This window comes from Mauremys reevesii, linkage group 3 (assembly GCF_016161935.1).
Source record: "Mauremys reevesii isolate NIE-2019 linkage group 3, ASM1616193v1, whole genome shotgun sequence".
NCBI classification, from domain to species: domain Eukaryota; kingdom Metazoa; phylum Chordata; order Testudines; family Geoemydidae; genus Mauremys; species Mauremys reevesii.
Window position 1 is genome coordinate 178,791,875 of NC_052625.1, and position 16,587 is coordinate 178,808,461.

The 16,587-nt window shown below is 43.7% G+C and overlaps 1 protein-coding gene across 1 annotated transcript in view; it reads left to right on the forward strand.

The window, feature by feature from the left end:
• The window catches only part of TAF1B (TATA-box binding protein associated factor, RNA polymerase I subunit B), a 59,318-nt gene that overhangs the window by 6,931 nt on the left and 35,800 nt on the right, over positions 1–16,587 (forward strand). Inside the window, exons 4-7 of the mRNA XM_039530310.1 lie at positions 6,182–6,279; positions 6,610–6,705; positions 9,853–9,991; positions 14,434–14,596. Of these exons, the coding sequence (XP_039386244.1) occupies positions 6,182–6,279; positions 6,610–6,705; positions 9,853–9,991; positions 14,434–14,596 (496 nt within the window). The remainder of the gene's footprint in view (positions 1–6,181; positions 6,280–6,609; positions 6,706–9,852; positions 9,992–14,433; positions 14,597–16,587) is intronic.

Below are 16,587 nucleotides of genomic sequence, written 5' to 3' on the forward strand. Positions count from 1 at the left end.
ATACTGTGAAGGTTGTGGCAGTCATTTGTTCTGTTGTCTTGGCCACTTACATTGAAACACCTAAAAAATTATCTGATTTTAAAAATAATCTTAGTGCTGTTATACTAACTGCTGTGCCACAGTGAAAGCGGTAGTAGAACGCTGTGTTCAGAATGAAGTGCTGAAGATTAGGAAAGGGAACAACCCTTGTGGCTCTGCTCCCTTTAGCCTTTTCTGGCTCCTATGACCTGATTGACACACAATTTTTGTACTGATTTTAAGCATTTCTGTTAGGGATATGGTTAAAAAAAAAGTTAGATTGTTATAGCCCCTAATGTGGATGCAGTTATATACCATTATAAAGGTGCTTTATGCTGATAATTTATTCCCCTAAATTTACAGGAGTTAGCCATACCACTGTAAGCACATTGAAACCATGATAGTTAGTGGTACACTCCTGGTATAAAACTGGCATAGTTAAAGCAGGATAAAAATTATATTTAGACAAGCCCTAAGTGTGGGTCGAGGAGAAGGGAAGCTGTTGAAAGGGAGAAGCATTTGTAGATGAAGTAGATCATGAAGAGGGAAGAGGAAACTGAGGCAAACACTTGGCATATAGAGGAAAGAAGGACATTTACATAACACATATGGTGAACAGCATAGGGGAAATGAGAGAATGGATAAACACAGAGAAAATTCAGAAGAATAAAACCCAGTGTAGGAGGCATGCGTGCACACAAAAGTAAAGGCACAATTAAAATACGTAAGACTTTAATTCAGGAGATAATGAAGGGAGAAACTGTGTAGAACATACAAAGGGGGATAACATAGGAGACAATCATACAGAACATATAAAGAACGAATACTTTTTTCTCCCCCATTCAGTATTGCAGTGGGTTCCAGTTTTTTGTGCTGGGAAAGGGAGAGGAATAAGCACACCTATTCTTTCCTTCATGACTGGTATCTTGTGTTTTATTTTAAAATTAAGGTCACCTAACAGTCATAACATACATTACAAACACCATATTGATAACTCTCACTTTGCTACAACTGTTTTGGTTCTTGAGAAATGTATGGGGAAATTGTTGTAGTTTGGCTGGTTTTGGTTTTTCTTAATTTAAGATTCTAAACTTCACTTACCCTAAATGATTAAAGTACCTCAATAAGTATTTCTACATTACGAAATTAGGTTGATTTTATAGAAGTCGATTTTTTTAGAACTCGATTTGATACTGTTGATTGTGTGTCCCCCCACTAAGCGCATTAACTTGGCAGAGTGCATCCACAGTACCAAGGTTAGCATCGACTTTCAGAGCGTTGCACTGTGGGTAGCTATCCCACAGTTCCCGCAGTTTCTGCTGCTCATTGGAATTCAGGGTTGACCTCCCCATGCCTGATGGGGCAAAAATATTGTCGCGGGTGGTTTTGGGTACATGTTGTCAGGCCTCCCTCCCTCGGCAACGGCAAACAATCGTTTCTTGCCTTTTTTCCTGGGTTACCTGTGTAGACGACATACTACGGCAAGCGTGGAGCCTGCTCAGCTCACCGTCACCCTATGTCTCCTGGGTGCTGCTGGCAGACACGGTACTGCATTGCTACACAGCAGCAGCTCCTTGCCTTCACGGCAGCAGATGATGCAATACGACTGCTAGCCATCGTCTCTTGGGTGCTCCTGGCCGACCTCAGTGAGGTCAGTCGGGCGCCTGCGCAGACATGGGAGTGGCTCCAGGTCATTCTCTTCTTTAAGTTTCGTCTTATGGAGATTCAGTCCTGCTTGGAATATCATGCGAGCTGGAGGCTTCTGCCTCAGGCTGCTCTCCCAGCCAGCAGCACCACACAGTCGCACCTACCCCAGCCTATCCCTTGCACCCATGGCTCATGAAGCCTGGACAGTAGTAAGGATCAGTTCAACTATAGGCTGAGCAAGTGCAGAATGGTGGTAGAATATGCCTTTGGATGTTTAAAAGCTTGCTGGCGCTGTTTGCTGACTAGGCTGTTTGCAATTAGAAGAGCACAGCAAAGCGCGCTGCGCATCACAGAGGCTTTGAAAACCAGTTTCATGACTGGCCAGGCTTCGGTGTGACAGTTGTGTGTGTTTCTTCTTGATGCAAACCCACCCCCTTTGTTGATTTTAATTCCCTGTAAGCCAACCCTGTAAGCCATGTTGTCAGTCGCCCCTCCTTCTGTGAGAGCAACGGCAGACAATCGTTTCACGCCTGTTTTCCACACGGATGCCATACCACGGCAAGTGTGCAGCCCGCTCAGCTCAGCCGCCGCTGTTATGTCCTAGGTGCTGCTTGCAGCAGACGGTGCTGTAGGACTGCAAACTGTCATCATCAAACAACCGCTTCCACTGCCACTCTGCTCTCCTGCAGACGCTATATCACGGCAAGCATGGAGCCTGCTCAGATCACCGCGGCAGTTATGAGCACTGTAAACACCACACACATTATCCTGCAGTATATGCAGCACCAGAAACTTCAAAAGCAGGCGAGGAGGCGACGGCAGCGCAGTGACAAGAGTGATTAGAACATGGACACAGACTTATCTCAAAGCACGGGCCCTGGCAGTTTGGACATCATGGTGGTAATGGGGCAGGTTCATGCCATGGAACACAGATTCTGGGCCTGGGAAACAAGCACAGACTGGTGGGGCCGCATAGTGTTGCAGATCAGCGATGATTCCCAATGACTGTGAAACTTTTGCATGCGTAAGGGCACTTTCATGGAACTGTGTTCCTGAAGCGCAAGAATACCAAGATGAGAGCAGTCCCCACAGTTCACAAGCGAGTGGCAATAGCCCTCTGGAAGCTTGCAACACCAGACAGCTACCAGTCAGTGGGGCAGCAATGTGGAGTGGGCAAATCTACTGTGGGGGCTGCTGTGATCCAAGTAGCCAATGCGATCACTGAGCTGCTGCTATCAAGGGTAGTGACTCTGGGAAATGTGTAGGTCCTATTGGATGGCTTTGCTGCAGTGGGATTCCCTAACTGTGGTGGGGCAATAGACGGAACGCATATCCCTATCTTGTGACCGGAGCACCAAGGCAGCCAGTACATAAACCGCAAGGGGTACTTTTCAATGTTGCTGCAAGCACTGTTGGTTCACAAGGGACGTTTCACCAACATCAATGTGGGATGTCCGGGAAAGGTACATGGCGCTCACATCTTTAGGAACTCTGGTCTATGTGAACAGCTGCAGCAAGGGACTTAATTTCCAGACCAGAAAATAACCCTTGGGGATGTTGAAATGCCTATAGTTATCCTTGGGGACCCAGCCTACCCCTTAATGCTATGGCTCATGAAGCCATACACAGGCAGCCTGGACAGTAGTCAGGAGCTGTTCAATTCTAGGCTGAGCAAGTGCATAATGGTGGTAGAATGTGCATTTGGACATTTAAAAGCTTGCTGGCACAGTTTCCTGACTCGGTTAGACCTCAGTGAAACCAATATCCCCATCGTTATTACTGCTTGCTGTGTGCTCCACAATATCTATGAGAGTAAGGGGGAGACGTTTATGGTGGGGTGGGAAGTTGAGGCAAATCGCCTGGCTGCTGATTACGCGCAGCCAGATACCAAGGCAGTTAGAAGAGCACAGCAGGATGCGCTGTACATCAGAGAAGCTTTGAAAACCAGTTTCATGACTGGCCAGGCTACAGTTTAAAAATTCTGTTTGTTTCTCCTTGATGAAAACCTGCCCCCTTGGTTCACTCTACTTCCCTGTAAGCCACCCGCCCTCCCCTCCCCCCCCTTTGATCCCCGCTTGCAGAGGCAATAAATCATTGTTGTTTCAAATTCATGCATTCTTTATTAATTCATCACACAAATGGGGGGATAACTGCCAAGGTAGCCCAGGAGGGTTGGGGGGAGGGAAGCACCGGGTGGGCTGGTGGAGGAGGGAAGGACAAGGCCACACTGAACTTCAAAGCTTATTGAATGCCAGCTTTCTCTTGCTTGGGCAGTCCTCTGGGGTGGAGTGGTTGGGTGCCCGGAGGCCACCCCACTGCATTCTGGGGTGTCTGGGTGAGGAGGCTATGGAACTTGGGGAGGAGGATGGTTGGTTACACAGGGGCTGCAGCGGTGGTCTTTGCTGCTGCTGCCTTTCCTGCACCTCAACCATACGCTAGAGCATATCAGTTTGATCCTCCAGTAGCCTCAGCATTGCTTCCTGCCTCCTCTCATCATTCTGATGCCTCCGCTCATCTGGATCCCGCCACCTGTCCTCTCATGCGTCCCTCCTGTTGTCGTGTTCGTTTTGTGCTTTCCTGCATTCTGACATTGTCTGCCTCCACGCATTCTGCTGGGCTCTTTCAGTGTGGGAGGACTGCATGAGATCAGAACATTTCATCACGAGTGCGTTTTTTTCGTCTTCTAATCTTTACTAGCCTCTGGGATTGGGATGATAGGGTGAGTGTTGAAACATTTCCAGCTGCAGGAGGAAAAAAAGGGAGAGTAGTATTTAAAAAGACACATTTGAGAGAACAATGGGTAGACTCTTTCATGGTGAACCAAGCTGTTAACATTACATAGCACGTGTGCTTGCTTTACAAGGTTGCATTTTGCCTCTTATATTGAGGGCCTGCTGGTTTGGTGTGTGATCTGTCACACACAGGGCCGGCGGGCAACAGAATTCGGCTTGCAGGCAGACATGGTAAGCCACACTCTTTTGGCTTCTTTAACCTTCATAATATGTGGGAATGGTTTCAAACAGCAGCACACTCATTTCCCATACCAAGCACCCAGTGGGTTGGCCATTTAAAACGGGTTGGCCATTTAAAAGGAGGGGCTGTGGTTTTTGGGTTAATGTGCAACTGAAACCCTCCTCCCCAATTCTCTGGGATGATCGCTTCACCCCTCCCCCCACAGTGTAGCTAACAGCGGGGGTGATTTTTGTTCAGCCACAGGCAAACAGCCCAGCAGGTGTCCACCTCTGAATGTCCCCTTAATAAAATTCTCCTATTTCAACTGGTGACCATGAATGATATCACTCTCCTGAGGATAACACAGAGAGATAAAGAGGATTTCTTCTCCATCCCCATACACATTAACAGACTTTTCCAGTAGCTGTACTGGCCACGAATGCATTGCAAGTCTTCAGGGCAAATTAATCATTAAACATGCTTGCTTTTAAATCATGTGTTATATTTACAAAGGTACACTCAGCCTTCAAGGTTTGGGAGCCCGCCTTGGGTGGGTCGGGAGGGTATTGGCTCAGGGTGATAAACAGTTCCTGGCTGTTGGGGAAAACAGTTAATCCGCTTGCTTGCTGTGTGCTATTTTCAACCTCCTCCTCATCTTCCTCATCCCCAAAATCCGCATCCCTGTTGCATGAGAATCCATTGACGGAGTCCATGCACAGGGGTGGGGTAGTTGTAGGGGCACCTCCTAGAATGGCATGCAGCTCATCATAGAAGCAGCATGTCTGGGGCTCTGACCTGGAGCGGCTGTTTGGCTATCTGGTTCTTTGGTAGGCTTGCCTGACCTCCTTAAGTTTCACATGGCACTGCTGCGGATCCCTGTTATAGCCTCTGTCCTTCATGCCCTTGGAGATTTTTTCAAATATTTGGGCATTTCATCTTTTGGAACAGAGTTCTGATAGCACGGATTCCTCTCCCCATACAGCGATCCGATCCAGTACCTCCTGTTCGGTCCATGCTGGAGCTCTTTTGCAATTCTGGGACTTCATGGTCACCTGTGCTGATCAGGTCACCATGCTGGCCAAACAGGAAATGAAATTCAAAAGTTTGCAGGGCTTTTCCTGTCTACTTGGCCAGTGCATCTGAGTTGAGAGTGCTGTCCGGAGTGGTCACAGTGGAGTACTCTGGGATAGCTCCCGATGGCCAATACCGTCAAATTGCGTCCACACTACCCCAAATTCGACCCAGCAAGGTCAATTTCAGCACTAATCCCCTCATCGGGGAGGAGTACAGAAATCAATTTTAAGAGCCCTTTAAGTCGACAAAAATGGTTTCGTTGTGTGGACCGGTGCAGGGTTAAATCAATCTAACGCTGCTAAATTCGACCTAAACTCGTAGTATAGATCAGGGCTTAGTATGTTTTTGGCCCTTTGCACCAGCATTTGGGATTTTCTTATTTAAAACAAGTTCCTAGTCCCTGCACCAAGAGATTAATATATTAAATATTCAAGTGCAGATATGTAAAACCAGAACAATCCCAACAATTTTTTTATTTGTTGCTCTTTAGATAAAGGCTGGGAATGGTATGTTTGTGAAGGTTTTCAGTACATACTGAAGAAGCAAGCTGAAGCTCTGCAAACTTTAGGAGTGTGTCCACAGATGAAGGTATGTTGACCTGAGCATAATTTTTGTATTAGTACATATAGTCTTTATGATTTTTACTTAAAAATATAATTATTTTAAGGTAGACAGAATAATTCCCTCTTAAAAACTGACAGGAAATGGGCCATTAGATGAGGGGTCGAGAAGGAGAACCTATGAAAATAAAATTTACCAGGGACAGTAAAAGTAATTTATAATTTTATAAACAGGGTTTTCATGAAAGCAGGCACAAAACATTTTTCAAGATTATTGAATTATAAAGTCACAATTTGTTTTTTTCAGACTTATGATTTTATAAGATATAGACTAATCATTCATTATTATGTTTATCAGGATGAAATTCTATGCAATTTTTGGAGACTTTACCTTCAGAAGAGCAAACAGGCATATTGCACCACACCAGCTAGTTATACTAGCAAAGCATTATCCGTAAGTGAAGTGCATAGCTGATAAGCAAATTATTGTGCATTGATCTTTTAAAATGTTGTTTTTGTTATTCAAGCCATGCATACAACTTGCTCATTTTAATGCGGATCATCTTCTAAATATATTTTGCCATTTTAAGAAAATATCTGTTGTTGTGCTGATGGAAAATTGTTCATTTTTAATATCTTGCTTTGCTATTGTGTAGCCAGCCAGCAGATGGAGCACAAACTACAATACACTATATTTCTAGAGCTGTGTTGACACTGACATAATCCACAAATGATAGCATAGAAACAAATATGTTATGGGTATGTCTTTGCTTCAATACAACACCTGAGGCTGGCCCATGTCAGCTGACTTGGGCTCCGGCTACAGGACTGCTTAATTGAGATGTAGATATTCAGACTCAGGGTGGAGCACAGGCTCTGGCACCCCTCCCCTCTCGTGGGAGTTAGCAGACCCTGGGTTTGTTAACATATGGCTCAGATCCTACGCCACCAGCACTTCCATCTCCGTGACACCACTGATTTCCTGAGAAAACTACAATGCATTGGTGATCTTCCAGAAAACACCATCCTAGCCACCATGAATGTGGAGGCTCTCTACACAAACATCCCCCACACAGATAGAATACAAGCTGTCAGGAACAGTATCCCTGATGATGCCACAGTACAACTGGTTGCTGAGCTCTGTGACTTTATCCTCACGCACAATTATTTCAAATTTCGTGACAATATATACCTCCAGACCAGTGGCACCGCCATGGGCACCCGCATGGCCACACAATATGCCAACATTTTTATGGCTGACCTGGAACAATGCTTCCTCAGCTCTCGTCCACTCACGCCTCGTCTCTACCTACGCTACATTGATGACATCTTCATCATCTGGACCCATGGGAAGGAGACTATGGAAGAATTCCACCACAATTTCAACAGCTTCCACCCCACCATCAACCTCAGCCTGGACCAATCTACACGGGAGGTCCACTTCCTAGACACCATGGTACAAATAAGTGACGGTCATGTTAACACCACCCTATACCGAAAACCCACCAACTGCTGTGCCTACCTTCATGCATCCAACTTCCATCCCGGACACACCACATGATCCATTGTCTACAGCCAAACACTGAGGTATAACCGCATTTGCCCCAACCCCTCAGACAGAGACCAACACCTACAAGATCTTCACCAAGCATTTTCAAAACTACGATACCCGCACGAGGAAATAAGGAAACAAATCAATAGAGCCAGACATGTACCCAAGAAGCCTCCTGCTGCAAGATAAGCCCAAGAAAGAAACCAACAGAACTCCACTGGCCATCACCTACAGTCCTCGGCTAAAACCTCTCCAACGCGATCTACAACCCATCCTAGACAATGATCCCTCGCTTTCACAGGCCTTGGGAGACAAGCCAGTCCTCGCCCACAAACAACCCGCCAACCTTAAGCATATTCTCACCAGCAACCACACACTGCACCATAGTAACTCTAACTCAGGAACCAATCCATGCAACAAACCTCGATGCCAACTCTGCCCACATATTTACACCAGCGACACCATCACAGGACCTAACCAGATCAGCCACAACATCACCGGTTCATTCACGTGCACGTCCACCAATGTAATATATGCCATCATGTGCCAGCAGTGCCCCTCTGCTATGTACATCGGCCAAACTGGACAATCCCTACGTGAAAGGATAAATGGACACAAGTCAGATATTAGGAGTGGCAATATACAAAAACCTGTAGGAGAACAGTTCAACCTCCCTGGACACACAATAGCAGATGTAAAGATAGCCATCTTACAGCAAAAAAACTTCAGGACCAGACTCCAAAGAGAAACCGCTGAACTCCAGTTCATTTGCAAATTTGACATCATCAGCTCAGGATTAAACAAAGACTGTGAATGGCTTGCCAACTACAAAAGCAGTTTCTTCTCCCTTGGTGTTCACACCTCAACTGCTAGAAGAGGGCCTCATCCTCCCTGATTGAACTAACCTTGTTATCTCTAGACTGATTCTTGCCTGCATATTTATACCCGCCTCTAGAAATTTACACCACATGCGTCTGACAAAGTGGGTATTCACCCACAAAAGCTTATGCTTCAATATGTCTGTTAGTCTGTACGTTGCCACACGACTCTGTCGCTTTTTACTGATCCAGACTAACATGGCTACCCCTCTGATACACTGCATTGTGCAGGTCTGAGTCCAACTACCCATATCCCAGACTTTCTAGTTCCCTGTCAAAATGGCTGCTCTAACCATTTGTTCGTGGTGCAGTGTGGGAAAACTTGACTGTCCACCACACTTGACTATCCAGAGGACAAAGAAATGTATCCGGTGGGGTGATTTTGGCAGACTCACAGAGCACGAGTCCAGTGGTGCTGCATCTAAACTGCAGAGCAATAGGGCTTGAACCCTGGGTCCAGGCTTGATTCAGGCTCAGACCCTCTACCCCTGGAGAGTCCTGAGACCGTGGGTCCAAGCCCTGGGTTGACACAATTTGTGTGTTGATGGAAGGGGGTTAGGCTTGAGCCTGAGTTTGACCCCTGGGCTTACATTGTGGTGTAGACATACCCTAAAGGGCTATCTTGGCTTGCGATCCATAGGCAAGACTGTTTGCAGATGTGAATCCTGGAGGTCGTGCAAGTATTTTGTCGTGGAAGTATTTTGGACCTATCTTTGAACCTCTGTTTGGAAGAGCCACTCCTGTGGGTTATCTGATCTCACACAGGTTATAGAGCTAGTCAAAAAATTATTTAGTTATAGAATTTTCCAATCAGCTCCAAATCTAACAGTCATCCCCCTTCTCAAATTGCATATTTCATGAATATTTATGATTCTGTGTATTGGATATCTCCTGGGTAGTATGGCAGGTTGGGATGGCTACCTAATCATTGGAATTATTTTGTTCTGACAAACATACTGTTAAAATGAGTAAGAGCTTTTTGAAAGGGTCGTTTCTAATGGTATGAATTTACATGATTAAAAGCAAAAACATTCTGGGTATGACTTGCTTTAGCTTACACCTAGACTGTCAATCACATGTTTGCTAACTGAGACATTATTGAGCCTTTACAGGTCAAACTGTTGTGTTAGAACTAACATGGGATAAAACTGTAACTTATTTAAAAAAACAGATATCTGACGTCAGTACAGATGTGGATAGTGAACCAGAGAGAATAAGTATTCATGGCTTGTCATCTTTCTCTGAAAGTGATGGAGATTTACAGACAGAAAGCAGCTTTGGACATGTTTCTTCCATTGGCAAAGCCTCAGGTAGGAGCAGATATAATTTGAAGTCACTATTCTATATTGTTAGGATGCGTTTTAAAAATGACTGTTCGTTTAGTACTAATCAGAAGGATTTGTTGCTTTTGTAGAGGTAGGAAATGTAGATGGAGGATTTCCCTCTTATATATCAACAGTGTACTAGTCATATAAATAGTCATGGTCCCTCTCCAAGGAGTTAAAGGCTAGACAGGCACATGAAACATGAGGGTCGCTGAAAAAAGTTCTATTTTTTTCTTCGGGGTGGGCGGTGGGGAGTTGTTTGGTTTTGTTTAGGGGGGTGATGGTGGTGGTTGTCGACAGGGTTAAACTTTACCTGATGACTGCTACTCGGGGTAGAAAAATAATGAGCCAGCATGCCCCTCAAGACCATGCCTTCAAAAGCACTGCAATTTTAAGGCAGTAAGATTTGTGAAGTTAGTGACAGTCTTGTCACTCGTATGTTTATTAAGTTTTCAAAAATATAGTTTATTGTGTGCCTTACTTCTCTTATCTTCTTTCATTTTCTGGCTGTAGTTAACTTTTTCTTTCCTATAGGCAAAGAATGTGTTGTTTTTTTCCTCTCTCCCATTTTTTCCCCTACATTATACTCTCTGGTTTCTCTTCTATATTTTCTGTCTGTATGTTTTTCTCCCCTTGTAACTCCTCTCTACCATAATTCAGTTTTTTAACTTCCCGTCGATCTCTCCTGTCCACTCACAGACTTGGAAATTTTACTAGACACTTACTAGTCGGTGTACTAACCCTTCTAACTAAAAACAATACAAAATCAGAAGGGCAGGGGCACTGTCTGGATAGAAGCCAGGAATACCACAGTATCTGATGTTTGACATAAAAGCATCTAAATAGGTTTGAACTTTTACGTCAACTTCAATCTTGTCCATAACCTATTTTCACGAATCTCTTTGCTTGCGTCTCCTTTTGCTTCCCCGGTGCCACCTCTGTTTTGCTCTATGTCAGATGCTGCTGCCATGTTTGTCTTGCTCTTATTCACATTTTTCTCCTTTTACGCAGCCTTATATGCCTGGAATCTCATCATTCTTTCCAGTGCTCTTCCATTTGGTCTTCTATTAAAATGCAGATCTTCTGAAACCTATAAACTCTAGTTTTCCCTTCAGTGAAGAACAACAAGAATAACAAAATTATAAACGAAAAAAATCCAGACAAAAATAATGGAAACTGTAAAACACATGCTTAGCTTTCCCATTCATTTAACAACACGTGTTTTATCCCGTTTCCCATCCTATGTCTTTACATTTTCTACTTAAGTTGCAGGGTCTTCAGAGCAGGGATTTTTGTGGTCTTCTGTATTCACATAGCACACTGGCACTATACAAATAATATGTAGGGCAAAGTTTTTTAGTGAACATTTCCTGTTATAAATGTTCCAACAGGTTGCTTTACAATTCACATTGTCTGTAAAGCTTCTTCCTTCCTTAGTTCCTTCTTCCATTTAGGACGGTTCCTTTCTGCAGTAACATTTATCTTTTTTAGCAGTTGTACAGTAATAGATATAATTTGGAGGAAGGCAAGTAATTACCAGATCCTTCCTGTACTCCTGGGGGAATTCTGCACCACTGTGCATGTGCAGAATTTGTGTCCCCTGCAGATTTCTTTGCTTCCCTGCAGAAAATTGACTTTCTGATGGGGAAGCAAAGGGAAGCCACAAGAGTGGTCATGTGACCCTCCCCAGCAGTATGTTTAGGATACCCAGGGCAGCTGGCAGAGAGGTAAATCACTGTAGGGTAGGGGGCAGGACTGGCGAAGACCTGGGTAATGGCTCCTACCCTGTGCCGGGCTCATCTGCTAGTCCCAGCTGGGCTGGGGAAGGCGGGACTTCCTCTTCTCCTGCATGGCATCAGGGGCTGTCAGACTCATCCCCAGATTTTTCCCTCACTTGCAGGAAGCTCTGCAAAACTTCCTCTCCCCCCTGCCCCGCCATGTCCACCTGCCCAACCCCCATGCATCCAGACCTCCTCATACCCAGACGCTCCCGCCAAACTTCACCCCTATCGACTCAGGACTCTTCCCCCCCACCCCCAGCCCCCCATGAGCCTCACTCCCCCTGCACCTGGACTGTCAACGAGCCACCCGGATCCCCACTCCACTGAGCCCCAACCAGCTGCATCTGGTTCCCCACTCCCCCAATATCTGGGACCCTCCTGCAGAGTCCCATTACCATTGCACCTAGAACCTCCCAACAAGCCCATGTGCATCCAGATTCCCCCCACACACACACACCCAGATCCCACACTGAGCCGCCTGCACCCAGATTGCCCCACACAGAACCCTCTCAACCCACACCTGGATCCCCCCACACTAAGCCTCTCCACACTTGGATCCTGCCTTGCTGAGCCTGCCTGCCCACACCTGGTGCACCTGGCACAGAGGGGCAGAGCCCTGGGGTGTTTCTGGGGCAGGCCCAGTCCTTGCGCTGTGGCAGGGTTGGGTGCAGCCTCACCGCTGAGTCTGTGTCCCCTCTGTGCAGCTTGTGGCCTGTGTTCCCCAATGCCATGCTGGAGCCTCCACATTTATTTGACAAATAAAATTTGGAGAATTTTGCAGATTTTTTCTTTTTTTCTTTTTTGGTGCAGAATGCCCTTAGGAGTATTCCTAGCTTATCATTGCTTCATACTGTGGATTACAAAAATAGAGTCCAGATTTTTTTAAGTGATCGCACCTGTATTCATAAAAGTACTTTTAAAGTCAATACGGTTGAATTCAGCAATATAAAATTACCGGTGCCTTTTGGATAGCTGTGTCTAAGAGATCATATGTACAGAGTAGCTGTCATTTGTATAATGAAAGTTGGTCCAAATGAGCAGTATTGCATTTTTTTCTATGCATTGGCTACTCATAAATTGTGTATAATTACATTTTTTCTGTGCTGTTTCATTGAATTATTGATGGCTTGCTGAGGAGGATTTGGGTACCCTTTTTAAATGCTTTTCTAATTAATAAACATTTTATCTTTGTTATGTTTATCTGGGGATAATAGCTCATTATTCAGCAAGCTGATAGGCTAACATTCCATTTGGTGTAGTCTAGTCGTTTGAGAAGCCTATTAAATTCTTAAGTTGTTGTTATGTTTAATTGTATGTTGTGTCAAGTTTAGTGCTGACTGAGCAATGTGCCCTTTATAACCTAGAACAAAAGAAAGGAAAGGTGCTAGGTCACCGAGAGCTACAAATAGAACAAGAGGATTATTTTTAATCAAGCCATATATATAGCAATGAAGTTTCAACCACGAGGCCTCCTTTAGACACAGCTTACACATATAAAAGGTGAAACTGATGACTGAAAGGATTACCTGACGTTCATGCTTTTGTTTTGTGACTCGCATGTACACAATAGATGTTGTAGGATAGCTTCTGTATTGACTTCACCAATTTTTACTAGGCATGCACTGGGGAGTCAGTTCCTTGATAACTCTATTTTAAATGTCTTTGTGGCGTCTTTAATGCCTGAGATAAAAAGCAACAAAGAGTCCTGTGGCACCTTATAGACTAACAGATGTATTGGAGCATAAGCTTTCGTGGGTGAAGTGGGTATTCACCCACGAAAGCTTATGCTCCAATACATCTGTTAGTCTATAACGTGCCACAGGACTCTGTTGCTTTTTACAGATACAGACTAACACAGCTACCCTCTGATACTTGAGATAAAAATGTAATTCTCTGTTATGAGGGCACTTCTGAGAGCCAGGAACTGCTGAGTTCTAATCCCCAACTCTGATACATTCAGCTTTGGCAAATCACTTATCCTTTCTTCCTTGATATCCCATGTGTAAAATTAGGATAATACTTATACCTACCTCATGAGATGTTGTGAGGAATTAGTTAATGTTGGTAATGTGCTGTATAAGAGTTAAGTATTAGCACCTTTCTAGAGAGTCAAGTTTAAACATGGTTCTCACTAGAATGGTGCTTTCAAATTTAACATTTTTGTATAGACTGAGTCAACGTGCACAGTTTTTCTGGTGTGCCAGGGGGAATTTCCCCTAGAGAATGGTCATACTGGGTCAGACCAAAGGTCAATCTAGCCCAGTATTCTGTCTTCTGACAGTGGCCAATGCCAGGTGCTTCAGAGGGAATGAACAGAACAGGTAATCATCAAGTGATCCATCCTGTCACCCGTTCCCAGCTCCTCAAGTATTTGTTACTTACCCTGATCTCTTATTAGCGAGTCTGTGGAGCTACATTGGCACTGGTTCTCAGCCAGTTTGTCGTCTTGTGTTGCAGTAAGAGGTACTTTGAGAGTTAAACCATTTAGAACACTAATGCCAAAGCTTCGATTTGAAACCACCACTAATTGCTAAACACAGCTTGTTGGATGATCAATTTCTCTTGTTCTCTGCATATTTACATGTTCAGTGTAGCATATTTTGTCTACGAAGTTATTTTATATGTAATTTTTTTTTTTATCATTAGCAAGAGAAACCACATCTGTCTGTTCCGGATCGATAGATGGTGATTCGTATTTACTTAAGAGGAAAAAAGGGAACTTGAGGATGTCTATGCCAATGACACTTTCATTCTGCTATATTGCATTACTCTGGCTGAGAGAACCAGTGACATTATCAGATCTCTTAAGGTATCAATAGTCTCTGAAATATTTGCTGCTGTTGTAAGTAATTAATGTTTTTTTAATTTGGGTTGCTTGCTTGTTAACTAGTTGAATTATAGGTAGAGCTGGTAGTGATCCTATATTTAGTTTGCCTCACACTTTCCATGATAGAAGATACTTGCAACCATTTTTGAGAGTCTCTAATAGCTCTGTTGTTTGCAGCAAGTGTTTGAAATTTGTCAGGGAGAAAGTCCTAGTGTTAGAGAAGTGCCTTTTCTTTGTCCCATGAAATTATTTTCAGATTTAGTTGAGTGAAAATAGATAAATATTGCAGTTTCACTTCTCTCATTTGTATTCCTGAGAAGAATGTTGATAGCCTGCCTAATAACTAAATGAATACTCTAAAGATCCAGGCTTGTGCTACTGCCAGAACATCAGTAGCAATACAAACCATAAATCTGGCATTTTCTAGCTTTCATTTGCTTGACCTAAATAGTCTTTTTAACACATTTTTGTATGCAATAAAATATAGGCATAGATTCAATGGCAGACCAAATTGAGAAAAAATTATGCCCAGAAATTGTGCTAATATTCAGGCTTGCCTTTTTAGTTCTTTATAGGTAGTTCATGACTATTTAAAACAATAGAATAATAGTCATGCTAAATGCTCCACCTGTTGTTTTTCTTTTTGGTTTTCCCCCAAAGTGGTAGTCAACTGACTCCTCCTCCTCCCCTGTGATATGTGCTTGGGCACCACATCAGGCAACCAGACAGTTTCTAAGGAATTTATATTACAGCACCAAAAATATTCTTATTGCTATTTGGTGCATTCATTAGATAACCTTGCAATTAACTCATCTTAGAGACACTGGGGTTAAAAATAACATTTTAAAAATGTTCCTACATGTGTTTCAAATAGCAATATATTTTTTTAGTGTCATTAAACTAACATTCAATGTGCTGTTTATTTTTTGTATTCCTCTCAACAAGTAAGACTACAGTTTCAACATGGTAGACTTCACGTGGCTGTAGAATAATACAGTAATGCAGTCCAAACCTGGCTAAATCTAGCTATGTTGGCAAGACCAAAATTGTAACCAGTTTGTGGCACTTCTGTTTTGTGGCCTTGGCATATTATTTTTTTCATATTATACACAGGACCTAGGGCTTATCCACACTTGGATTACTATATTTAAAAGGACAGAGACTATAAGCCCCATCTGTTTTTGTAATAGAAAAGTGTTTGAAACCTTGTTTAAACACAGTTTATTCTAAATTCTAAACAACACTTCATAAAATGAGTGTGGACGTGCCAAAAGACGTTAGAACTGCTTTAAAAAATATTCTCGAACATGGGCTCTTGGAGTAGGTGTCATACGAAAATTGGATATTTTCCCACGCAATGTTTACCTTCATTGCAGTATTTGTGATATTCTCTATATTTAGAATGGAGAACTGCTCTGAGTGATGAATAAGGCAGTGATTCTTTCACAGAGGTCGCGGAAGTCATGGTTTCTGTGACTTTCCATGACCTCCGTGACTTCTGCAGTGGCTAGTGTGGCTGACTTCAGGGCAGGCGCCCCACAGCCAGCTGCACCAGCTGTTGCTGGAGTGACCTAGGGCCAGCTGCTCCGGGGGTACCTGGGGCCAGCCACACTGACCGCTGCTCAGGAAGTAGAGATTTAGTCAGGAGTATTTTTGGTAAAAGTCATGGACATGTCATGGGCCATGAATTTTTATTTATTGCCCATGACCTGTCCATGACTTTTTACCAAAAATACCCGTGACTAAATCTTAGCCTTAGTTGATAAGTGTCCAACTTTTAATGGTCCTTTATACTAGGGCTATGAGAATTCTTTAAAAACAGTTCTAACAGGTAGAACCATGTTTAGTGAGTGCTGTGTTTAAACTGTATCAAAATACATCTGGCCCCAGGCAAATATAGACAGGTCCTGTAGTGCAGTTGTCTAACACAGTTCTTCGGGGGTGGCGGGAGGGAGAGAGGATTGTACTGTCCA